Below are 27,922 nucleotides of genomic sequence, written 5' to 3' on the forward strand. Positions count from 1 at the left end.
ATACTGTATTTATATTCTTACCATAAGTTGTACAGTATTATTAATTTTTACATGTACTATAATACTTAAAATTTTATGTAATAACGATAAATTCAGTTATTATTAAATTGTATTTAATACTGTACTTAAATAAATACAACCTAAGCAGATTGTATTCTGTCTCTTATACACATCTAGATGTGTATAAGAGACAGGTATTAAGAAGAAATAGATTTAGGCAATAAATAATTCCAATTCTGAAAGTGCCATGGATATTGTTAGTACAGTACAGATACAACACATACAAAAACTTGCATTCCAATAAGTCTATTTATTTTAAAACCATCATTAAGACCAGCATACATTCATAGTTCTTTGTCAATATTGAAATTTCACTTTATAATGCAATTCTATAATAAGTATATTAACATAATAAAAACTAGCACAAAATCATGTAGTAATTTTTTATCAGGGTATTTAAATTTTACTTTATAATGCACTTCACTAGGTATATTTATTTAAAACATAATTAAGACAAGCACACAATCATAGTTATTTATCAATATTTAAATTTTACTTTATAATAATTATTATTTGATATACAGATATGAAATAAACGGCAAATAAAATTCACCCAATACATGCCAGTACTACTATATTAGTATTTAGGATATTGCTCGTGCACAACATATTTTCTACAAAATATATAAATATATATATATATATATATATATAAATATATATAGGCCCTATATATATAGGCCCTATATATATTTATATATGTATATATATATATATATTGACAGACAGACCGACCGACAGACAGACAGACAGACAGACAGACAGACAGACAGACAGACAGACAGACAGACAGACAGACAGACAGACAGAGATAGATAGATAGATAGATAGATAGATAGATAGATAGATAGCAGGTGATAATGAAGAAAGACATAATACAAAGACATAATACTCACGGTTCCGGAACCAATTATTCAAAACCTAGATGAGGAAGGTACAGATTCATACTCTCATTATGTTTACTAGCTGAAGATAAACGGACATAGTATCTAGGCCGAAGACATTATTATTTATGGTTCTTATCTGATATTAACCGGCACATTAAAAACCAGACTAGGCCTATAGGTGTTTAGTTACAAACGAAACATGATATAATGCAGTAATAAAGACTTTTGATGACGTTAGAAAATAAGGTCTGTATAGCAGGGTGATGCACAACAAGAAATACTGTAAATTGTAAAAATGGTAGCCCCGTATTCACAACAAAAGTAGAAATATATAACAGTAGATAGAGCATCGAATGATAGATATAACAAATAATTTCTAGACTTGAAAAATATATTCAGGGTTTCACACTTTTTAATTATCAGGGAGAGACGTAATAAATCATATTCGTTTTCTTGGTTATATTTCACGGAAAACTTTTGGAGCTGAGTTTTCTGATCGAGAAATTCTTTGAAGGAATAGATATTCGATTACCAAAGGAGGACTATACACAAGGATTAATATAAAATTCAACATATACGGTAACGGACATTTCACAAGCACGGCAAACGCCATCACAAAAATATTTCCTTACCTTTTCTATGTATTTAAATGAAGAGATATTTTGAAAATACCCTGTGGGTGAATCTTTCCGTATTAGCTTGTTAATTTGACACAGTCGATCCCGGCGACTGTAGTTTACAGACCAACAGTAGATTTTGTTATAACATGCCAACAAACACTGAACACGATTAATGTTCTCCAGTTCATAAATCCACCCATGCATGGTATGGTCGGATACAACAAAGTATTGGGCTGAACTTGTAATAGAAATGTTATCAGTAAGAACTGACACAACGACGACTAACTTTGCAAAGAGATACATAGTAACACAGTTTGTGTTTCCAATCCACTTCTTAAGTTCTTTACGTTTGATCCGTCGTGGCCAGGTGTGTGCTAATCAAATATCAAAATACAAACAAAAAATTATGTTGCCTCAGAGCTGCAAAATAAACACAATAGAAAGCACGAAATGCTTTTAGATTAATTTTGATTAGTTCACTTACACAATGAACATGATCTCAAGAAGCCTTTTGAAATCATTAACATAAAATCACACAATGGTCATAGCCCCGAATAATTATATTGCCTAAAAACATACATTTGCTCGAATTAACCAATATTTAAAGAGCTCGCACAATAAAAAGGAATGAAAGTATTACATTTTTGTAAATCAATCATGAAGAGGAAAGTAGGGGCACTTCCATGATAGTGGTGAAATATATTTATTTACACAGAGGCATCAGTTTGTAATTAGTGGCATTAGGAATGAAATAATATAATGTTTATTAAATGTAATGGAAACTTGCACATAAACACACACACCCACACCCACACATATTATATACATACATATATATATATATATATATATATATATATATATATATATATATATACATATATATGTATCTATATATGTATACATACATATTTATATATATACATATATATGTATATATACATATAGCCAATAATAATTCACATTAACAAATGATTCAAATTGACAATGATGATGATTCAGTTATTTATAATGCAACGAAATATTACCACGCTAACGAATTTTCAAACGCATACCGTAAACTTAAATGACACACATTATATTTCTCTTCTCTGTCTTAACTGCCAGATTATGGTCTAAAATGATTATTATCAGTCAACTTATCTATTCACTAAATTATGAATTTTCTGTTATCGAATTTACAGAAACATGGCTAACACACCTTTCGTTCTTGCTCACCGCCAAATCGTTGTTTATTGAAACGGAAATCAAAGGTAAACAAAAATATCTGGTATAATATATAGATCCCAAATCTATAATGCTTCAAACTATAATGATCAGTACTCTTTTGTATTGATAAATCGTTTCAACGAACGAACGAAAATCATAGCAAAACATATCTACAACGTGAAAACACAGAAAACAATAAACGGCGGTATAGAACACAGCTAGAACAACAATAATGGCATGAGGTCTTGGCAAGCTTTGATGCAAATGGCACATAACTTCCTGCACATATCAGTCGCTTTAAATAATCAATGTTTCCCTATTAAAGCAGTAAAATAAAGACAAATAAAAATTGAAGCCCTTGGGATACTGAAGGCATAGCAAAGTCAATCGAAACGAAAGACAGGTTTTATAGTAAATACAGGAAAAATCCTACCCTCCCCCCCCCCTCCACTAACAGGATAAAAGACGTCAAGTTTAGAAACAGACTGACAAAACTAGAAAAGACTATTATGAAAGTGAATTTGACAAGCACAAAGACAATATGAAAAATACATGGAAAACTATCAATAATGTAATTGGCAGGCCTATTCTTGCAAAAATTTCAAATGAAACAAAAACTAGAAAAAGCAGAAGGGAATACTCTTTTCAATAATATTAGTGAGCAATTAGCTAGAGATAGAACATAGAGGGCGACACGATATATCTGCAAAATCGTTTTTATCCGCCAATCAACGTAACTCGATGTTTTTGAAAGAGATTTCGAAAGAGGAGATTAAGACTTACATTAATAAATTAGATACCAGTAAAGCAACGGGATATGATGGCATAAGACTAAGTGCAAAATACATAAAACCATACTCGGATATTCTAGCCAAACCAATGTCCCATATGATAAATGTATCACTCATGAACGTTCCCAAACTAAACTAAAAATAGCAAGAACACTGTAGGGGAGACCGGGGTCAGTTGTTACAAAATTTACATATTGTTCCTTAAGTACGTAATTGAATGAGACAAACACACCATTTTTATTCTAATGCAAGAACAGTATATTGGTTATAAAACTAAGCAATTACAACTGTCATACTGTCAACTGTAACAAATTACCCCTGGTCCGGGGTATATTGTTACACCAAGTTGTTACATTGTACAAACTAGATAAAATGTTTAAAATATGCAAACAAACATGCTTTAAAGTGTATAAAAGAGACAGCATTATTATTCTAGTCTTATGGTTAACTGTAAGACCGCACTATAATGTATTTATAGCTACTCAACAAAACAGTCAATAAGAAATGTCCATTTCTTCTTCTTTACAATGATCGCACGTATAAAGTGCGCCTCCTTCGGTACACTCGCTATGTGACCATCCTTGTTACAGTAACAACTTACCCGTAACAACTTACCCCACGTGCTATTTTTATATTGAAACACAGATAGTTCTGCCTGTAGGCAGAAATGTGTGGTAATGGCCTATGAAAGTGTTAGGTAATGGCCATGCTTCACATAAATATATAAACTTTCTTTATCCATCTACATGAGGGAAAACTATTACAGAAACGGTTTGTCATGAAAAATTTACTTTTGGGGTATAAAAACAAACATTTTGCTTACATTTCCTGTCAGGCATTCGGATCGTCACGCTACGGCCGGCGGTGATGGATCTTACAGCGCCCTATAATATCACACCGGTTATACCTCCCTCTACTTTTCCTATTTGGGGAAAAGACCACTGTAACAATCTACCCCTGCAACAACTGACCCCGGTCTCCCCAACCTAATTCAAGGGTGGTGAAACAAATGAAATAAAAAGTTATAGATCAGTATCAGTGTTGCCATGAATGTAGAGGGGGATTTCATTTAAGGTCCAGTATGCGAGCGAAGCGAGCATCTAGGCTGGTAAACAGGGTTCTAGGCTGGTAAATAGGGCCGGCAAGGGTTCTTGGTGGGGGGTCTACGGATATTTTATGAAGTTTGGTGAATTTTATTAGTTCTTATAATAGTATTTATTGACTTGACTGTATAGTATGACTTCATAATTGTTGTAATTTCCAGTGGCGGATCCAAGAATTCAAATACAGGGGGCCCAGGGAGGTACCGTACTTGTGGTGGATCCAGGAATTCAAAATTCCAAACCGAGGATTTCCACCTCAGTCCCACATGGGTGGGGCTGAGGTAGGAACATTTGTGATTATGGCACCTATGGCCGAAAATTGCACTCTCAGACTGAAAATTTTAATAAAATTGTATTTATACCTCCATTAAAAAAAGATCAATTTAAGGGGGCCCGACTCCACCTTCACCACCTTTGAATCTGCCACTGATTTCCGAACGAAGTCGAAGTCCAGATTGCTTCCACGATCCCAATGAATTATTTATCATGAGGGGTGGGTATCCTTGATATGGGTATTCCTCGACTAAACCGTCACTTTTCCCCCTATGGATAGAAATGACCATTCTTTAATAGCCCGGAAATGATACTCCAAGTGCGGCGGGTCCTGGAAGTCAAAATAAAGGGAACCCAGGGAGGGTCTTGCGCAAATGGAATGTGTCCAGCCACCTCAGAGCCCGACAGCGGCTGAGGTGGGATGAGGAAAGATTATGACACCTCTAGACGGCCGGAAATGGCACTCTCAGATTAAACGTTGAATAAAGTTTTGTCTGTTTTTCTTCATCTGTTATAATTTTGAAAAAAAGAGGTTGGGGGCCAGTGCTGACTGTTCTCCCCTAGAATTCGCCACTGTTCAATATAACACTTTACATAGCCTATTTGTTTCACAAATGACTAATTCCTAATGTTAAGTTTTTACAACATGTAATACATTACTGTAAGTGTACTCTATATTCTGTAACAAACGGAACCCACAAATGTAAAAACGATCATCGCCCACAAATGTAACAACAAAACATTACCCCTTATCGCCTACAAATGATATAATTTTTCTTGTTTTAACTTCGAATATAGGAGTGACGTAAAAATTGGTAACTGTGCACTTTGTGAGAGAGAAGCATGACATTTTGAGCGTTTAATCTAAGAGGCATGCGAACAGCAAAAACAGTGGGAGAGTAAACGTCTTGGAGGAGGTTAAAGGTCAACGGTTCTAGGAGGTTTATAATATGTGTCAAATGTTATGTCATTTTCAAAAAAAAAATATATCTCATTGGAAGAAATTGAAACATGCATACTGAATACTTTGGAAAAAAAATACTTCAATAGACGGATGCCCTATTCCGGTAATCAACGCCCGGCCCGCTGGATAACTCTGGCCCCACCAAAAACATTGATCCGGCCCGCGCACCACATTGCTAAAAAAATCAATCATTTTCCGGCCAATTTTTAGTACTTACAGAAAAGATTTTCAGTTAATAGAAACATGAAAACATACTCTCGCATTGTTAACAAGAGTATTAGCTTGTCCAGAGGGGGTGCTGAAAGAGAGAGCACGGACCATGTCAATGCCACCATTCTTGGTGCTGAGGTTCCATATTCAGCCCGGAAATGGAACTTAAATTACCTTTTTAAATTGTTTATATATAACAAACTGAGTCAACAAAAACGAATGAAAGTATAACTTTTTAATTGTGACCTAAGTTTGAACTTTAAATGTGATTGGATTGATGTGAGTGGTGTCATCATCAAACGACAGGATTTCTGGTAATCATCTTTATTCCGCTAAAATCAATCAAAGAAAACTACAAGTCGAGTTATATTGTGATTTCTCATCAGAAATGTTTAATAAATATAAAGCTGGTATTGGTCACTTGGATACAAGATTAAGTTAAATAAACGTCATATGTGGCGAACCTAGGAATTTGATATAGAGGGGGCCCGGGGAGGGACATTCACATATCGAGGGTGTAAACCACCTGAGCCCCACCATGATTGGGGCTGAGGTAAGAAAATTATGATTATGGCACCTCTAGATGTTCGGAAATGGCACTAAATTAAAATGCTTTCAAAATGACTTGAAATGACATAATTTTCTTTTTCTTTAATCTTGAAAAAAAAATAGCGAGGGGGGGGGGGGTGGTTCGGCCCCCTTGAATCCGCCACTGCACAATATTAAAAACATTATTATTATTATGTAATTTCCGGAAAATAATAACAAAATAATAATCATAAAAAAATGTTGCTGAGTATAATAATATAATTTTGTTTTTCTTTAATTTTGAAAAGTTTAAGGGTGGGGAGGGGGGCTACCGTGTCCCCTTGAATCCGCCACTGCACGATAGAAATTTGCGGAAAATTTAAAATAAAATAAAAACCGTGAAAGACGTACTGAGTATATTTTAATATATTTTTTTTTATCTTTACTTTTAACAAATTGGGGGAGGGGATGCGGCTGGTCCCTCTTGAATTAGTCACTGCACAATAGAAAAGACATTGCTATCTCGTAACTTGCGGAAAATAAAATAAAAACCGTAAAAGACGTGCTGAATTGCCATAGATTGTACTTTAGTCTAAAAGTATCTACACATTATTTTGCGTTTTTTAATTAAAGTGAGAAACATTTCATCGTTCCAATTTTGATTAAAAGCCAACGTACTAATCTAGAAAATAAGAATCCAGCTATTAAACATTGTTGGCTTTATCATTGGATGAGTTCATTTGCCGTTTGATAGGAAATAAATATAAAAGGTAAAAACACGGAAAGACTTGTTAAGTTAATAAAATTTATTATTATCAAAATATACATAGAAAATGTTATCGTTCCAATTTTGATTAAAAGCTAACGTATTAAATCTAGAAAATAAGAATCAAGCAATTAGAGTGATGATCTTATTGTCGATTTGTTGGTTTTATAAGGGGATGAGTTCATTTGCTATTTGATAGGAAATAAATAATAAAGGTGAATACACTAAAAGACTTGTTAAGTTAATCAAATGTACTAATTACCCAATTAATACTATCGTTCCAATTTTGATTAAAAGATAACGTTCTAAATCTAGAATATAAGAATCAAGCAATTAAAGTGATGATTTTATTGCTCATTTGTTGGCTGTATGCAATACAGTCATTATAAAAGGTAAAATACAGTCATAAAAAAGATAAGGCTTGAGTTAATCAAATGTACTATTTATCTAATTATATATAGAGAAGAAATGTATGATTACGATTTTTTTTTTATAATAAAGGGACTACGATACAAAGAGGCCTGCAAGCGAGTTTGCAACTGGTTGCTGGTCTTAATAATATCTATGTTTATAACGAATTGGAATATAATAATATTCGTTTCTGAATCATGAACTACGTATTCAGAACACTGGAAGAGCAAATTTGTTTGCATCGTTGATTCTAGGTGAAGTTAATATTCCAAAAGAATCCCTTAAAGTTGCTGGACTGCATGTGACTAACAATTTAAATTTGAATATAATTTTTAGTTTTTCTCCATTTGTTTTATAATTTTGAAAAATTTCGGTGGGGAAGTGGTGCTCCGTTTCGACTTTCTGCTTGATTCCGCCACCGTATGGTGGACGGTGAACGGAGAGTGGTGCTTGTTTATTTACCCGCGGCACTTTAGTGCGTAGTGATTAGAAAAATAATCGACTGTAAATGACACGTCCTCCTATTAGTCCATAATTAGAAAGTATCACCTACAGTAGTTTTCTAATAAGACATAAGGAGTGTTCTGTTGACTGAACAGCGAAACTGTAGCATTCTTGCCATCCCAGTCAGTAATTGCTTTAATTTTTCCAAGCCTCTGAAGTCTCTTATTTGTTATTTATTTTTCTCATTCTGGACAGCGCCACCAACGAGAAAGTTAATTTAAGAGATAGACGGAATAATTCGGAAAAAAAAAAGAAATCGAATATGGGACGCCAATTAAATTAGGTATGGCGCGCACTAAGTGCAATAAAGAGTGAGTAAAATTAGGGCCTGGAACCCAGGCTAGGGGTGCTCGGGTACCCTGAGCACTAGACTGGGTTCCAGTCCCTAATCTTTGTCTTAATCAGTTGAAATGCTTAAGAATAAATCAATTTTGGCACAAATGGCGTTCCATATTATTTATTTACATGGCGTTCCATAGTATACTTTTTCTGATTCTCATCAAAAAAGTTTCTCAACATAAACTGACGCTGTTGGCGCTTTCCGAAATGCGCTAATGTACTACGAAAAATCCATAAATTAGAGACTTGTGGCAAGTCTACCCGAGCACCCACTGGATACGCCACTAAAGAATGTAGCTCATTGTACAGGCCCGTAGCCAGGGGGGGTTTTTATGGTTCGGGCGAACCCCCCTTTTCTAGCGAACCCCCCTGTTTTCTAGCGAACCCCCTCGAATTTTTCAATGAGTCCCACCCGTTTTTAAATTGTAGCCTGCATTACAAGCCTACATTCATAGAATATCTCAGCGAATGGCTATATGACTGCTATTAGGCCTATAAGCTATTACAAGCTGTAGCTAAAATGAATAGCTAGGCTAAATGCTACCGTATATTAAATGCTAGGCCAATCATGCTCTTTAATGGCCTGTTCCTGTCTCTTATACACATCTAGATGTGTATAAGAGACAGCCTCGCCCCCCCCCCCCCGGGCAAATCCTGGTGCCAACTCTGGACCCCACGCCCAGAGAACCCCCCCTTGAAATGACCTGGCTACGGGCCTGTTGTACGTGGCGTAGAGTATTAACATGGAGAGGGAAAAACTGATGGGGAATAAAGGATTAAGTGGGATAGCTGATATGATGCGGTGTCTAAGCATTGGAGGCGCCAGCGGCAGATCAGGGGAGCAGGTTTGGAGGAATGTCATTCTGCTGTAAACAAAATTATTTTTACAGTCTCAAAGTGGCATTTCTACCGGAAATCTAGAGGTGTCTATTAAAAAAAATAGTGGTAAAGTAGGAGAACATGAGGTGCAATTTGTTTTAACCATGCTACTACATTCATCTCATTTTTACAAAACAAGGCTTATCATGTTGATGTTGAAAAACCAAGGCTAATAAATTGAACGACAATTTATATCGGCCCACCGTTGGTCTGAAAGAATTGGCCATCAGCTCAAAAAGGTTGAAATACCCGGGCACTATATACTAATTTCCCACCTAATGTGTATAATTAAGCTAATTTGCATATTGTAAGGCACGTTGAGGTATAATTTCTGGAAGTCAATGTTGTGAAGTTCTCAAAATGTTTTTAAAAACTATGGTTATTAAAAAACAAATATGGCTTTTAAATTTTCGAACTAGGGACATTAAAAAAATATTGCTAAACATTACCATTACATTTTATCATTTCTTTTTCAGTTGTTGACATTTTTTGACCTGAAATAACATGAAAACTGTCACATCTGGCCAGGTAACCTTCTCCATCACATTTAAATAAAAACCAATTTTTGCAGCATGCATAATGAGCTTAATGATTTATTATCAAAATTCATCATTTGTCCTCAAATGCGCTCTAAACCACTCCCAGACGTTTCGCGCTCTTCATAGATTAAACGCAGAAAGTATCATACCTCTATTACAAAAGACACGGTTTGGCCAGTTTTTGGGTCTTAGCTCCTACATTATAGTATATCATTATTTTTTCAAAACAGTATTCCCGATAGAATGTAACAAGACCTGTATACAATAAATGAAGCTAAACCTATTTCGCCTCCGGGAGAGCTCATATAATCTGAATTATACTTCAGCAGTTTGGTGCAGTGGTTCAGGTTCGGGCTTTTCAATCGTAAATTCGGGGTTTCGAGTCTCCACAAACTGCTGGGGACTAATCTGCGACGGACTAGTGTCCCGTCTGGGGGGAGTACAACTCTCATCCGCTTCACACTACAGAAACTGGGGAAAAGCCCCAGCCCTATGAGCCCTAGTGGCTCGGGAAGGATTTAGTTTAATTAAGTAAATCATCATTCGTGATGATGACATAATTAATGTCAAAATATTGAATCCTTACACGATGGTATATGATTATTATATTATTTATGGTTCTTGTCCGAAATTAACCGGCACTTTTCGAATCACAGTCGGTGTTTTCCAACACAGACTTTTGTTCTGCTTTGTTTGTTTGGGTTTTTTTTCTTAGCACAAATGAAACAGGAATGCAGAAATAATGCGTGAAGTCACACACATGAGCATCCACTTCTTTTTACGTCTCACGCCTACGCTTTATTATGTAACGCATCATAAAAAAAATTATAAAAGATAAAATTTATTTGGCGATTAATATACCCTAAAATTCATTAAAAAAGAAGTGATTTTGTCATTAAAATGTGAATACAGGCCATATAAACTTCTTTTAACAAAGCTAAACCGACCGACGACTGTAAACATAGCAGTTCCACCACTACAATACAATTTAAAAAATAATAATAATAAAATAACAAAGGCCACTGTATTTCGTGATATTTACATAGAGGGTGCTATATATTATACTTTTTTTTTAATCTCGCGCACAGGCGCCAACGAAGTTGGCAGGTAGCTTATTATATTGTATCATTGAATAGAATATTGTTTATGCTGTTTGTTTGTGATAGCACTGGCAAATTTGCATATTCCATAAAGGAAATAATTTCGAAATAGCGTTAGTCGTGCTATAAAAGAGAGCGCTTACACGGAAAATTTAAGCGAACTGTATTTTGGAAATCAGCTGATCTGTGCATCGTGAGGAACCTAGATGCGCCTTGTATTTGAATCAATGCAAGAATAAAACAAGTGATTGATAGTAGATTCTGAAGTTTCAATAAATTTACGCTTACTGTCAGTCTGAAAATACAAAATAATATTTAATATTCTTTGAAAATGTTCATTTGGAATGTGTATCACAATAATAAGAATTACTGTACTTTCATTTGTTCAATTCCAAAAAAAAATAATGTTACTGGTACTTTTACTCACATTTATCAGTGACGTTTCACCACTACGCTAGTGGCAAGTCTGATGAAGCCACTAGCGTAGTGGTGATGCGTCACTGACAAATGTGAGTACAAGTACCATCAACATTATTTTTTGAATTAATGAACTTAATTCTATACTATTTAATATTTGTTCAGTTAAAATGCGCTATTTTCAAGTCTGTCAGCCTCGTAATTCAGCCGTTGTATGGGCTTGTATTTGAATCAATGCAAACATAAAACAGGTTATTGATTTGATACATTGAAGTCAGTGATACATTTACTGTCAGTATGCAGACACAATACTAAATAGTTGTTCAATTAAAGTTTATCAAAATTCCACAATGTAAGCTAAGAAACTTTGATCGATGCTGAGAAGCTAGGACTTCGCAACTTATGGCCATACAGTGGTGGTCCACTGGCGCAGCCACTACAGTCTGCTTTAAGATAGACGAGGTTTAATGCAAATGATTCATATCCATTATAGATTAATCCGTCATGCAATATCATAGGCCTAAAAAGTAATCTTTTTTTTTCATTTTTTAAAATTATATTTTGAAAAATTCTAACATAAGAAAATACATACAAAAAAAAATAAACAAGTTGCATAAGATAAATAAATAACTTCTTTTATGTTTACATTGAAATATTTCTTAAGTTTACGATCTAATCTTGACTATAATATCTAAACTTATTAAAAGAAATCAATTGTATCCATTTCATTTCATTTCTTTAGGCACGAGCGCCAAGGATATGCCAATAAGCGAACTTAATCACTGTCCTACGTGGCATATCCATCCATTAAACAGGGGATTTAATGGACCAGTACTGTCACACTGGGGTATCGCCCCACTCGTCTCGAATAATGTACTGGGTTCTTTATAGTGCACACGAGCCATTGTATACACTGGCCCTACGGTTTATATAATTGAGCGGATTCGAGCGTTTTTTATATATTTAAAACAAATATCGGACACTATTTCCCTCGCGATCCACAAAGAAGCTGATCATTGAAGCTGTGAAAATACGTTCTATAAGGATGATTATGAATAATTCATAAGGTTTTACTAAACTATCCTACGTTAAAGAATATACGTGGCTCACAAAGACCGTGTAGATCGTTAATGGTTATGGTATTGATTTTACAATAATACTTTCAAATCATTAAAAAAATTCATCTGGTTCCTATAATGTATTGTTGTTGAACTTTCATTTATGCATTGTTCTTCGTTTTAAAAAATGCATAGAAAAGACACAAAATATTTTAAAATTCATTTTATTTCCAAACAACAAGCAAGTCATAACGTCTAAATAATGCAAAATAAATTGCATTTTATTAGCCATAAATTGCAATTCATAAAATTTCTACAATAATATAGTATTTTGTATATAACAAATGTAAACATGCATGAACTGTACCAATACAATGCCAGTTATTTTATTTGATCGTTAAAATATATTGATAAACTACTCTAGAAACATATACATGTTAACAAAATGGTAGAGTATTGTACAAGAAGACAGTGGTGTGAGTCTTAGGCCTATAAAGATAGATTTCCTAAATATTGTATCATTGAATCCAATGAGACATGTTTCAAAAACCTAGAATGGCAGCCATTTTAAAAATTATGATGGCCGCTGTAAAATGAACAAAATTAGAATATTTCTCTATAATTCTCCTTCCCCTCTACAAAAAATTGTAAATTTGGGTCTAATTACGGTATATGTTATTGGGCACTCTTAGTCCAATAAACATACCGTAGTTTCAAAAAGTTAGAATGGCAGCCATTTTTGAAATTCAAGATAGCTGATACAAACATCATAACAATTGAAAATATTGGTATGTAATTCCACTTCTTGATTAAAAGTGGTAAATTTAGTGTCTAATCATAATGTTTTTGTGCTCCCTGGGTTCAATAAACATGTTTTAAACAAGCCAGGATGGCAGACATTTTGAAATTTAAGACGGCGGCCATATAAACTATCGAATATTTTGGTATGCAATTCCACTTCTCCTCAATGAAAAATGGTAAAATTGGTGTCTATTATTATCATTGTACTAATTTTGAATAATTGGGATTAAATCGAAAATATTTGTAAGTATATTAAATTAATTAAGAGTTTTATATTTTAATATCAAAAATATTTAAAAAAAATATGAAAAGAAACAATGGAATAACGTTTGTAACCATACAAGAAAAAAAAAAGGCCTACTTATTTGTAAAATAGGCCTATTTAGCGGCATTCACATCGGAACCAAACCGTGATGGAAGCGTTTACGATGTGCTGATGGAATTCGGCCATAATTTTATACATCCGTTTTGATTTCGATAGGCTTTCTGGTCCGAAGGATCGGATTAGGGGTGAAGGCACTTTTAGGCTGGCGTATGCCTGAATATTAGCACGATCAACGGGCACAGTATATATATAAGCCTACTACTGTAGGTCCATAGATTAAATTCCTTAAAATTCAATTCAACTATTAGGCCAGTAGACCTTTGTATTATAGGAAAATAGACAAGTATAGGAATTGAGTCCATTTTTCCTTTGTACACTCTCAAACGTGAGAGAAACAAATAATAAATATTGTCACAGTAGACCACAGTATATTCTTAAGTTTTGTGCACACTATCAAATTTTATAAATTTGTGTGATGTGTATGACGTATGGGCCTGTGTGTGTGTATATATGTATATATATGTATATGTATACATATATATGGGCCTATATGTGTATACATATATAGGCCTATATATAAACATATATATATATATATATGGGCCTGTATTTATGGGTATGTGCAAGGCAATTAAACAGAAGGACGCACATCTCGGGACATCAAAGGTTATAACTCTGGCATCGACGTTCTAGGCTCACGTGCGTCCCTACACGCTGAACGTCACAAAAACCATAGCAACCAGACCATAAACCGTCAGCGTACGTGACGATTCACCCACGCGCGTGTTAGTTGCCATGATAATCACGCGTCATGCGGTGATTACAAAGGCCTAATTATATTTTGCACTAACATTAGACTGAAATATATTCTTCATTTCAACATCAATTTTACCAAAATTGTGGTGAATTGTCGTTCATGAGACTCACTTCGCAGAAAAAATGAATAAGTGTTCTGTATATACTCAAATGTTCGTTTTCGGCACCTTATGCCAACATTGTCAAAATGACAGATTAATGTTACATAAGAACATGACATTTTATAAAATTTGTAAATTTTAAATTGTTATAACTTTTCATTTCCTTGGTCAATTTTCACAAATCAAATTGCAGTTTATAGAAGCATTTAACAAGTTCGCGGTCAAAAACAATCAGATGTAACAGACATACCCAAAATTAATAAAATAAAAACTAACACCATAAAACGAATGGCACGCATAGACTAATAATTGACGGCTGTACTCGCAACTAGTATCGGATTGTCGATGCCACAGTAAAAATCAAAGGACTGTACGCACGCGCTATGTTCGAGAGCAGAGATGTGCGTCCTTCTGTTGAATTACCTTGGTATGTGTGAATGTATATGTGTATATATAATATATATTTAAAATAAAAAAATGGTATTCTTTCATTTCATGAAGATTATATTAAATAAAGTATGTTATATTATAATGATATACCGTATAATGTGATATAAAAAAAATAAAATTATTCTATTAAACAATTTAAATTATATTTTGTTCCAAAATACCTTTATTCGATTATACACGTTATTGGTTGTTAAAAAAATGATATAATAAAAAAGAAATAAACGGTAATGCCATGAAGGTAATGAAAAAAAAATCGATATAGAAGGAAATATTGTACTGTACTGTACTGATTGTTTGAATAAAGGTGGTGGTTACGCCACGAAAGAGAAAAAAAATTGGTGTCTAATATGTTACTGAATTCTCTGAGTCCAATATAAATGGTTTTAAAAAGCTAGAATGACAGCTATTTTGAAATTCAAGATGGCAGCCATGAAAATCATTGAAAATCAAATATTTTGTTTTTATAATTCAACATCTCCTTGATAAAATATGGGAAAATCGGTGTCTTATCAATGTTATTGGGCTCTCTGAGTCTAATAAACATGGTTTTAAAAAGCTAGAATGACAGCCATTTTGAAATTCAAGATGGCCAACACGAAAATTGTCGAATATCAAATATTTGGTTTTTATTATTTTTGGCTTATAAAATGCAAAATTTGACAATTTTCAGAAATCAATAGTACTATTTATACCGTGCAATAAAACGTGTCTTTGTTAGATAAACAAAGAGACCCAGCTTAATTATGAGAACTATTACTTTTGGCTTATAACAATTTTGTAAACATGAATAAAAACTGCAATAATTCAAAATGATTGACACAATTATGTTCTTCATCATTCTCGTCATCAGAAGACGAATCCCCACTTGTTTTGACATCACTCTCATCACTCTCCAAAGTTGATTCAAATTAAAGACCGATTAGTCTTACCTCTGTTGTTTGTCAGATTCTTGACATTCGAAATGCTGTTGTAAATCATCTTAAAGATTTTTCTCTCCTTAGCTCCTTCTAACATGGGTTTCGTTCACGCAGATCACGCCTAACTCAATTACTTGATTTTTTTTTTCAAGATTTGCACAACGATCGTGACGATGGGCTTCCAACTCATGTTATTTATCTTGACTGCCAAAAGATTTTGATTCTCTTCCTCATGAACGTCTCAAGTCGAAAATGTTTGCTTTTGGTATTCGTGGAAAAGTGTATTCATGGATTTCAAACTTTCCTTCCAACCGTCATCAGTGTGTTTCTGTCAAAAGTACCCGCTCATCTTGGGTTTCTGTTACTTCTAGAGTTCCACAGAAGTCGGTTCTTGGACCGATCCTGTTCCTGAAGTATGTAAATGACCTACTTGAAGAACTGAGTAGGACTATTTCTGGAAAAGTTTTTTCTGATGATGCTAAGATATATCGAACTATAAATTCAAGAATTGATACCGATATACTTCAAGACGATGTTGACAAATTGTTAATCTGAAGCAGTAAATGGCTACTACGGTTCAACGAAACCAAGTGCAAGATGCTGCATGCTGGCTCCAGAAATCCCAACTTTTCCTATTTTATCGGAAATGCTTAATTATCTCCCGTCACTCAAGAACGTGATCTTGGAAACATTGTTACTCCAGATCTCAAGCCATCAACCCACATAACAGTGATTGTTGCCAAGGCTAACTTCATGATTGGTCGGATAAGAAAATATTTTTCTTACATGGATAAGCAGATGTTTATTCCACTCTATAAAACACTCAATAGACCACTGATGGAGTACGTAGTACACGTTTGGTCCCCTCTCTACCAGATGAACATTCTTGCTCTTGAAAAAGTTCAAATTAGGGCCACAAAGCTTTCACCTCAACTTACAGACCTAAGGGCAAAGAAAAGACTTACAGCTCTTGGTTTTTCATCACTTGAAGTGAGAAAAATCAGAGAAGATAGCTATTTTTGAATAATCAAAATTATATGAACTCCATATACCTAGTTCAATGTCGCCACACAACTAATATAAACACGGTCTAGGTATCAAATTGTACTTTTATTTTAATTATCTGACACGAAATGTTACTGAATTATGATTTTGAGAACAATATATTTCTAATAATTTTTAGAAACATGTTATTGACTAGTAATAACAAACAAGGTAAAACATTATACATCAACATTATTATGCTAATTTGTTCACGTCGGTATATAAACTAAATTCCTTGAAATTTAGATATAACCTGCGCGTAATGAGAACGATAATTCATCATATATCCCTGTAACTACAATGCTAAGTTTTTATAGGCTATTGTTTTACCCATGTTCTTCTTCATGCTGTCGGCGTTGTCGTTGTCTTTGTTCGGCAAATTGTTGTTACCACGATTACTAAAGTTTAGTACGGCCGATTGGTTTCAAACTTGAGAGGATGCAAGATGGTAATAAGCAGACGAAACCTATTGATTTTGGTAGGTGTGTGAATATGCTGATTGCTCATTTGAATAATTAATATGTCAATTAGGAAAAGTACAATAAATACCATCATAATTCCCATAAAAGATTTCCTACTTAGTTGAAATTGTAGTAGGCCTATGTAATATGCCTTTACGTTGCAAAAAAAACCAGTGATTTAATTTGCAGTTGAAATTAAACTTGCTTTCATATTTTTTATTGCGTTGCTGAAAGCGTTTCAAACTAATCCCGATAACGGCGCTTCAATAAATATGCCTAGGCCTATTATACACTCAGTTTGTTAGGAAGTAGTCCGTGCTTCGCCGTCATAAATAATACATGCTTTAGGCCTAATATGATTTGAATTAGATGATTTCCTACCGCAACCTGTGGCTGATTAACCTTGGGCATATTCACTGTTCCCTGGTAGATCTTACGATCAACGATACAGTACACCCGCATTGCATGCAATCAGGTGAGAACTGACTTGCTGACTCATCTCGTGGTGGGATTGTATGCCACCTCCTTACCAAGGCCTACACAACATGTAATGTCTCGTGTATTGTTTTAAAGTCTAAAATACCTGTTTTACGGTAATAAATTAGACTGACTCGAACTCATGGTATGGTAGCCATTTTATTCAGCAACTACAACTCTAAGATGTGGATCGCAATCACATGACTTACACCGGCCATGTTGTCACTAAAACAAAACATTAAAGCTATACGCGCGCATGCGCCTGGGCTGTTTGGTAACGACATGGCGTGCATGCGCCAAGTTGGCCAAACTCTCTCTATCTACGGCTCTGCTCTGCTACAAAGTCGGCCAAATACTGCATGTATTGCCATACAAGATTAATATTCTAAACCAGTAGCGAATCCAGGAAATCGAATTAGAGGGGGCCCAGAGAGTGTCACGACATTGACTGGACATAAGACACAGAAACAATACGGTATATATATATATAAAATCAACTGGTTTTAATTAAATAAAAGTTCGTTTTGCATATCCAATGACAAAGTGTTGTTTTACCTTCCAGAATCTTTATCACTGTAATAGTGTAATCGAAGTACAGAACATCTACTAAGTCTTGCTAACTACTAGGGCTTTTCCCCCTCAATCTGCAATATCACTTTAGTATATTTGGTACATAAGTCTTGAGTATAGGCTACTTGGCTCTACCTCCTCCGACCATGGTCAATTCTTTACTTCATTTCTTGATTCAAAGATACTGTGAAGCTCTCTTACTTCATCTATCACTCACGTATAATTACTTTAAGCTTTTACATATAAGCCTTGTACTTTTATCTTAAAATGTGCCTCGAATGATATGTCCTTTAACCGACACTCCTCAGTCCACATATTTCCTTTAAGATATTCTATCTTCAACTCCTGGCTAGATACCTTTAAACTAACCATTTTAAACACATTTGCATACTTTTACACTCCACTTAAATGCACGAATCATACACTGCCACTTTGCCTTAACCTCATTAATATTCATGTTACTTATTTCCATTCACAGACCGTTTTAACTTGAGTCATACCACTATGCATATTCATTAGTTCACGATTCAGTTAGCAGTGCTGCAAAGTAGAATGAAATATCCTAAATATTGTGACAGAGAGACACTGTCACAGATGGATCTATACTACCTCAGGCCCATTATGGTTGGGGCTAAAGTAAGAAAATGTATGATTATGGAACTTCTAGATGGCCGGAAATGGCACTCTTGACTAAAAATTTAAGTAGAAATTTCTTTTTTCTCAATTTATTTTTTAATTTTGAAAAAAAAAAATTCGAGAGTGGGCGGCCCCCCACTTACCTTGAATCTGCCACTGTAAACCATAATACTGAATACTGCCACATTTTAGAAAGACCTTTGCAAATGAAAGACAAATTACCCTTTAAATAAAGAACTTTGCCAATAATTTTGATTATAATGTTGAGAGAAGCAGGTAAGGTACCGTATTCCTAAAGAATAATACAGTAAAATCGGATTATACCATGGAGATATACAATTTTATATTTCCATGATTATACCATACATTCTAAACATTTGTAGATGAATGTGACATTCCTTATTCGTCGCGTATTGACTTATTTTAGTGATTAACATGGTCACTTTTTAATATAATTTATTCCATTACCGGTGCTGTGATGTATTGGGGGCGGATACAGCGCAGGATGGGCTCAGAACTCCTGTATAAATAACATAGTTTAAATGACTTAGAGAAACCGTCTTTCACATTCCCATATTTTTAAAGCCAACAATAATATTATTCTCATAAATGATCGACGCCACCCATAAAGAAGAAAAAAATACTTCTGATTCAGATTATCTGTACACTTTTTTTTCTTACTAAAAGTACTCTAACAAGGGTGGTAGAGGGTCCGGATGTCGACGACAATCATCCCATATGGATCCGCCCAGAAGTATCATTTAAATAATAATTCTGTGAAGCCCAGTCGGCCAAACGCTGCGAGTTTTGCCATAATCTAAAACATAATATTGAATGCTGCTACGTCTTAAACTATAATTTTAGAAAGACCTTTGCATACAAATGAAAGTAAATTACCTATTTAAATAAAGAATAACATAAGTCAATAAATTGCTTAAAATGTTAAAGCTGATACGATAGGCCTCTGATAAATAATATGGTAAAAATGGATTGTACAATACCGTACCGTACATAAATGAAATGTTATGATGGTGTATATACATACTTTATTCGTCATGTATTGATTTATGTTAGTGATTAACATATTCATTTAATAATATATTTTAATTCATTATATTTAGAGAACAAACGCGTTTGTATCAACCGCACTCACTGAAGTGGTACGCCACTCACATACTGCATACTAAATATCGTACTCGCGCGAATAAGCACCCGGACACTTTTTGAGGGGCGCTTAAAGCTGGTTTTCCACTAGGCGAATTTATTCGAGCGAATCAAAGCGAAGGCCCAGAAAATGTTTGACAACTTATGGGTTTCAAAGGCTTATTTAATTGATTTTAGAGTCTACTAATATGTACAAAATACATATAATTGTTTTTCTCCCCAACGAATTATGGGTTTTCTTGCCGACGAAAGAGTGGGGGGGGGTCTGGGCGCAGCTATCCCCGAAGGGGGCCCTGGTGCCATCCTTGTTTCTTACTATTGAAACTGCATTTCAATGTTCGGAACTTTGTATACAACTTTACCATTATCCTAATTTGTAAGGCTGTTGTATTTATCGCACGGTACATCTTAGTACAGTATTCTTATTCTCTAAATTTATCGTATAGTAGTGTCTTGTAAGTTGCTGAATTTCAAATATTGTTTGAACTTGCAATTGAATTTTGTGTGCTTTTTTGTGCAAATAAGTTAATAACATGATCAAAGTTAGCAATGTTGTCTGCTTCATCACGCTCAGTACTAAGTAGTGCCAAAGCAGATAGTCTCGCTTTTCCCATCGTGGCTCTGAGATAAGGCAGGTTGAGCTTTAGTCATGTAGTCATTACTGAATAGGATAAGAAAACGTTTGAAATGGACTGAAAAGAAATCACAATCTATAACTTTGCCAATAAAAACAACTACATTCGGTTTCTTATTATTAACTGGGAAATATTCATCATTTTCGTCGTGTTTTTCTAAAAAGTGCTTATTTTTTTACTCTCATTCTCCCATTTCAGCGCCCCCTCAAACCCGGCGCCCGGGGCACGTGCCCCCTTGACCCCCTAGCTACGCCACTATCTATGTGTGTTATAATTTGATTTGATTTAATTTGATTTGAATTTATTCGGAAAATAACTTAAATACTACAAAATATGAATACAAAACTTAAATATGTAAATTAAATAGGTATATTTTAAAAAAAAACCTTTTCCTGAATAACCCAAAAAGCTTTGTGGGCTTATTTCCATTGAGGTCCATATACTCTAATATAAATAACCTAAATTAATTATACAAATATTATTTCAATCAATTAAATACGCAATAAAACGATTACATTTACAATAACAGCATCTTAACTAACTTACTTATTTTAAAGAATAAAAACCTTTAACTTTCATTTGAAAATTTACTATGTTTTCAATAACTTGTATATCATGAGGAAGGTCATTCCATTCCTTTATACCTTTGTAACAAAATGTATTACAAATCTCTCCATTCGATTTCAATAATAGAGTATATTATACAAGAATACCAAAGCATAAGTCTATAATAATTCAGGCCTATAAAGATAGATTTTCGATGGTAGGCCTATCTTAGTAACAAAATTTTCATAATCCGAGAGCACGAAACTCTTATTTCTGAGTGTAGGTTTCAGGGTCAGGAATTAAAAGGTTGGGCTACAATCACTAAACTGCAATATGTAAAAACAATACACCGGCGGGCAACAACCCCGTATTTCCGAGTCAATATATCGGGGTTGGCTCAGGATTTACAAAGCTTTTAACTTAACTACAGTAGTACAACTAACATCTACAACTACATCCTCCAATGGAGGACACCAATCCCATTTTCGGATCTGGGGAGGGGGGATCAGATGGGTCCTGTCCTGAAAATTTAAAAAAAAACGGGAAAAAAATAAAATAAAAAAACAATTCTCTGTGTACCGGTACACACATAGGCCTACTTACTGTAATAAGAATGAGAAAAAATTTCCTGACCGTTAGGGGAAAACCTAGAATTTTGATTAAAAGACACTTCAGAAGTCGGGAAAACTGATTTCTTGCCATTTGTACATCTGTTATGTACTGTACATACACACATAGTAAGCTACTAGTATTTACATTAATAAGAATGAGAAATTTTATTACCTGACCTTTTTCAAGCGGAGGAACACCTTAAAATTTAAAGAACTTAAAAGTCATTAAAAGACACCTCAGAAGCCGGGAAAGCTCATTTCCTGCCATCTAGTGATGAAATTTTTCCCGGGGAGGACCCCCGGACCCCCTTTCTCTTTGGGGTTATCCATCTATGGAAAAAAGAATACGTAAGCAACTCAATTCTTTTTATTATGTACGTATACACACATAAATAGGCCTATTTAATGTAATAAGAATGAGAAAGTTTACCACACCGTTTTCAAGAGGGGGAAAACCTTGAATATTGAAGAACTTAAAAGTCATTAAAAGACACCTCAGGAGTCTGGAAAGCTCATTTCCCGCCATCTAAGAATCAAAATTTTCCCGGAGGAGGACCCCCGTACCCTCCCCCCTTTTTTTTGGCGTTTTTAGGGAAAAGTACAGTCTGTCTCTTATACACATCTAGATGTGTATAAGAGACCTGTATTCCGGTATTTCTGCGTCAGACCATGGTCAGACATACTATGGATTTTGGGCTTCCTAACACTTCTTTTAATGTCATTAAGTGTATGTCTTACTGTGTGTAAGTTAATATGCAGAACAAAGTGTAGGCTTATACATTTTATTCAAACTTTATGTTAATCACTTCTAACTAAACTCACTGTAGGTAACGAATATAACTTCTATAACTAAATACATTTTTATAGTTAACCAATCAGTACCGGTATTTTGGCCGTGATTCGGACGTTTATAACGCACTTTACTCTAACCCCGCTTCCTGCGAGCACTAGACGAAGCCACGCCGTCTGCTGATTGTTGGTGGTAGGCTAAACGGATTACCATAAAAACGATCCATTGCGCGCGTCGTGGGGTTGCGTTATTAGTAGAAATCACGTCTACCGAAGACCGTCGGGCACGGTGAGTTCCCGGCTTTAAGCATTTTAGGCTAAGTTTCAATTTACCAAAGCAATAAAAATAACAAATTGGAAGAAGTATATTATATCCACCAACCATTATAACGCTCTAGAAAAGTTGGCAATCAACAAAGCACAGAAAATTTACGCATACTTCTTTAGATTCATAGGTGAAAGCACTTGTTGCCAACATGTATTTATGTGAGAGTACAGTTATAGAAGATGTGTATTATTTTTTAACATTTAAATAATAAGTTACATTACGATCACGTCTTTAAAAAATCGTGTTCCTAATGCATTGTATAGACTGTATTAACTATGAAAGTTTTCAATAACCAACGTAAAAAAGTATACATCAAATTTTCCACCTTGTCATAGACAGGCCTGGACGACCCCCTGTCGTCCGACGCCACGACTAGGTCATCGGATAAATGATAATATTGCCCATCCAAATTTGATTGCTAATTCCTAATATTGTTGTCTAAAAGCACAATTTGGAGCATACCTAGCCACAAAAACTCTCCCCGTGAAACCTAACAGGGATTTTTGTTATTCCGGGCCGTTGACCGAGACTCTATATTTGGCTCTTGGTTCAGACCCCTCCGTCGGACATGTCGGACCCCTTGTCGGAAAATTTCTGGCGCCACTGCTGCTTTATGTACGGAGTGGTCAGCTATACTACATGTAACAATAACCACAATATTTATTGGTACGATTTCTATATCCCCAATCTTTAATAGGGTTATCATTGCCGGAGTTGCAAACACTTCTCTCATGTGTTATGGGGTAAATTACCTCTCTACTTTGCACCCAACCAGCACTACAGCAGTCGTATCCTAAACGCTGCGCATTCTCTACCTGTGTTCTGTTTGCCAATATTCCCCCGTAGCCTATGCACATAAACTCAGCTTCTTGGTAAGTAAGGCTATATTTCTGAGGAAAACCAAAATCACCACATACATTCATTACTCGGTGAGGGGGAAATGGATCTGGGGAGGTGATGCTATGGTTTGGGAGAGGAATGTAACAAAAGGAAAAGTATTTCATCATTGGATCAATCAATTTAATCGCATTTCCTGTCGGATATAACCAGAATTCAGAAGGGGAGTTTGATCCAGTACACGGATTACCAGCCAACCATCCTAAATACCAGCCTTTTACGCAAAAAATCAACATCTAGCGAGTAAAAAGTATTATAAACCTCAAGTGGAGTCGCCAGTCGGCCACCGAAACGGTTACTGCAACACACCACAGATTCATTGGCACTCAACTTCTTTGACTTGCCCTTTGTGAGTCTAACTATTCGCTGGGTGTTTGGGAAAAAGTCAACATTTTCAAAAGATGTATTGTATTCTCTATAACAATAGCATCCACTATGATACGAATCACATGGAATAACATTGCTTCGTTGATCTGGCGATTTCAAGGTGCACTTGTCATCCGAAATTTCAGTGAAAGCAATCTCTCCACTGATAAGCCAGCCCTCGTTACAGTTGTCCAGGCGAGGTTGAAAAGCGTAGTACAACTGTCCATACGATGCGAGTGCGCCTAACTGATTAGTACATACCATGCTGGCATCGTTATAACTAACATCAGCGGATATAAAAGTTACACCATCTAAAATTAGATCAATATTAGATTCAAAATCAGAATATATTTTTAATATTTATTCCTGCTGTATACAATAATTTCAACAGAGTATTTTCTCATATGTTCATTTTGTTATTTAGAGAAGTTCATTAGAAAATGAATAAAAATATATTTAAATTCTACAAATCGGCATTTACACTGATATGCTTACATTTCATGTTACAGACTGTTTTTAAATAATTTTCGGCAAAAGGGGTTTAACTCGCCATAAGTGTACAGTCATTACACGATAAGCAATCATGGTTACAGAATCTACTTTATAATAGAAAATTCAATTTTGGTTTTAATTATTCTAGATTTTATAAATGAACGATACACAGTCTGACATTAACACCGTTTCCTCGCCCAGGCCATCTATTTATCCACCCATTCATTCGTCCATATAAACATCATCCACTCATTCATCTATATTTCCTTATAATTATTATCAACACGAATAAAGGAGGCGATACAAGGTGACAATTTGAAACACTATAATAATTATTTAACGATTACTTTAAGTGAGTAATACAAATACAATTAAAAGCAATTTAAAAAGTGGTTAGTTGAATACATTTAGGCCTATCCGCAAAGTGGCATAAGTTTGTAATAGCATCAGTAGGATAATATATCTTTATTTTTATTATTATTACAATTACTATTATTATTATTATTATTATTATTATTATTATTAGTGGTGGTGGTGGTAGTGGTAGTAGTAGTTGTAGTAGTAGTAGTAGTAGTAGTAGTTAGTAGTTAGTAGTAGTTAGTAGTAGTTAGTATTAGTAGTAGTAGTAGTAGTTAGTAGTAGTTAGTAGTAGTAGACCTATGAGTAGTAATACTTTATTCTTATTTTGTGTCTGAGGAGGTCAGAAAAAGAAATCTAAATTGCACTTTGGTTTTTTTTTTTTAATGATAAAGATATGTCGTAAAATAACAATAGAAAATATTTTTAGATTGCATTTAGAAGCGATATTGGTAAATATTTTCTTACCTTTTCTATGAATTGAAATGAAAAGATTTTCTGAAAGTGTTCTGTTGGTGAATTTTCCCGTATTAGCTTGTTTATTTGACACAATCGATCCCGGAGACTGTAGTTTACAGACCAACAGTAGATTTTGTTAGAACAAGCCAACAAACACTGAACACGATTAATGTTCTCCAGTTCATATGTCCAGCCTTGCAGGGCGTGTTCAGAAACAACAATATATTGGGCGGAACTTGCAATATAAATGTTATCAGTAAAAACTGACGAAAAGATGACTATCTTTGCAAAGAAATACATAGTGATACAGTTTGTGTTTCCAATTCACTTCTTAAGTCCCTCACGTTTGGTCCGCAGTGGCTATACGGGAGCGCTAGTAAAATATCAAACTACAAACACAATCTGTATTGGTTCTGAGGCATGGTATTACTTAATAATATACATTTAAATGTCGTTGGTTTAAGCATTTCAGATTTGAAAATAGGAAATTGAAATTGTGTTTATATTGGCAATCTCTTTTGAAAATGATCAATATATAATACTAAATAAAATGAAGAGATTGTACGTCATTCGCTGCAAAAAACACAATTGAAAACACAAAATGTTTTTAGATTAATGTTGATTACTTCAGTTAATACTCTATAGATCGTCAAACACAATAAAAATGGTCTTAGGAAGCATTTTGAAATTATTAAACATAACAATCACTAGAGTGGTTTTAATTACTATATTGGCCATAATAACTATAATGCATGAAAACATATATAAATATAAATTTTAAATAGCAATTCTGTATATATAATCGTTTAAACACTTTTAAACACGTTTAAACGTTTGAACACGATGAATATATATATNGGACCTGCTCGACGGAGGGCTGTCTCTTATACACATCTAGATGTGTATAAGAGACAGATATATATATGTGTGTGTGTGTGTGTGTGTGGGTGTGTGTGTGTGTGTGTGAGAGAGAGAGATACAATTACTGTACGTCTATATTGAAGACAAATGCAGAAGCACTTCATATCAATAATGGTTAAATATCATTACGTGGCATTAATTTGTAATTAGCATCTGCAATGTAATAATATTATAACATATACAAAAAAAAAAGGTCAGGCAAGAATGGTTAGAAATAATAGACCAGATGAGTCCTGATTCATAAGAGAATCTACTTATAAAGAAAAAAATCAATTTTGTACTTAAATGTGATGCATTTCTTTCACAAAATTTATCCCGTAAACAGTCTTACATCAGTCTTACATTTAGACTTAAGCAATTCATTTCTTTCATTCATTCACCTACCCATCCATCCATCCATCCATCCACCCTTCTATTTTCCATCTATCAAATTAATATAACACACACACACATATATATATATATATATATATGATATATATCTAACGATAGGCGACATAAGCCTTTATCTAGACATAGATTATTCGAATTCAGACTTGGTTTTAATTGTCTGATAAATAACATTTCATGGATAAGCCACTCAAATTTGTTCCTCCATTTCTTGAGAATGCTGAAACAGGAATCAATACTGCTTGAGCTGATATTATGGTCCTTAGCGTGTTGTCCTAACAACAATCTTTTATGTTCAGCAATACGTTGATGGAGGTGTCGGCTTGTGTATCCGACATAACTTTTAAGTTTGTACACAACACACTGCGGATTTATGATTTGAGGTTTTCTTTCCGTTTTCTTCGTGTCATCTCTTATTTTCCTGCTTGTTAAAATAGGAAAAAATGTTTTTATCTATCTTGTGGCTTAGTTGGCGTAGTTGACGCTTTACTGAGTTGGCAGATTACTCATGGGCGGATTTGGGGGAGGGGGCAGCGACCCCCCCCCCTCCGTATAACACAATTATTTTTTTTTTTATTAGATAATTGAATGGATACACAATTCCATAGAATACATTTATGAGCCTTTGCATGTTGTCAAATATTATGTTGTGAGTAGATGAATTATTACTAATTTAATGACACATGTCATAGTTGCATTTTGCAGGTACCC

The 27,922-nt window shown here is 34.5% G+C and overlaps 1 protein-coding gene across 1 annotated transcript in view; it reads right to left on the reverse strand.

The window, feature by feature from the left end:
- Positions 1–24,856, reverse strand: part of LOC117119422 — a 28,361-nt gene extending 3,505 nt beyond the window's left edge. The window contains exons 1-2 of the mRNA XM_033264243.1: positions 24,536–24,856; positions 24,090–24,219 (exon numbers count right to left, since the gene is read on the reverse strand). Of these exons, the coding sequence (XP_033120134.1) occupies positions 24,090–24,219; positions 24,536–24,856 (451 nt within the window). The remainder of the gene's footprint in view (positions 1–24,089; positions 24,220–24,535) is intronic.
- Between the last annotated feature and the right edge of the window lie 3,066 nt (positions 24,857–27,922).

The sequence above is a fragment of the Anneissia japonica genome, unplaced genomic scaffold (assembly GCF_011630105.1).
Source record: "Anneissia japonica isolate Jap-2015-1 unplaced genomic scaffold, ASM1163010v1 scaffold3293_len478364_cov160, whole genome shotgun sequence".
NCBI lineage: Eukaryota > Metazoa > Echinodermata > Crinoidea > Comatulida > Comatulidae > Anneissia > Anneissia japonica.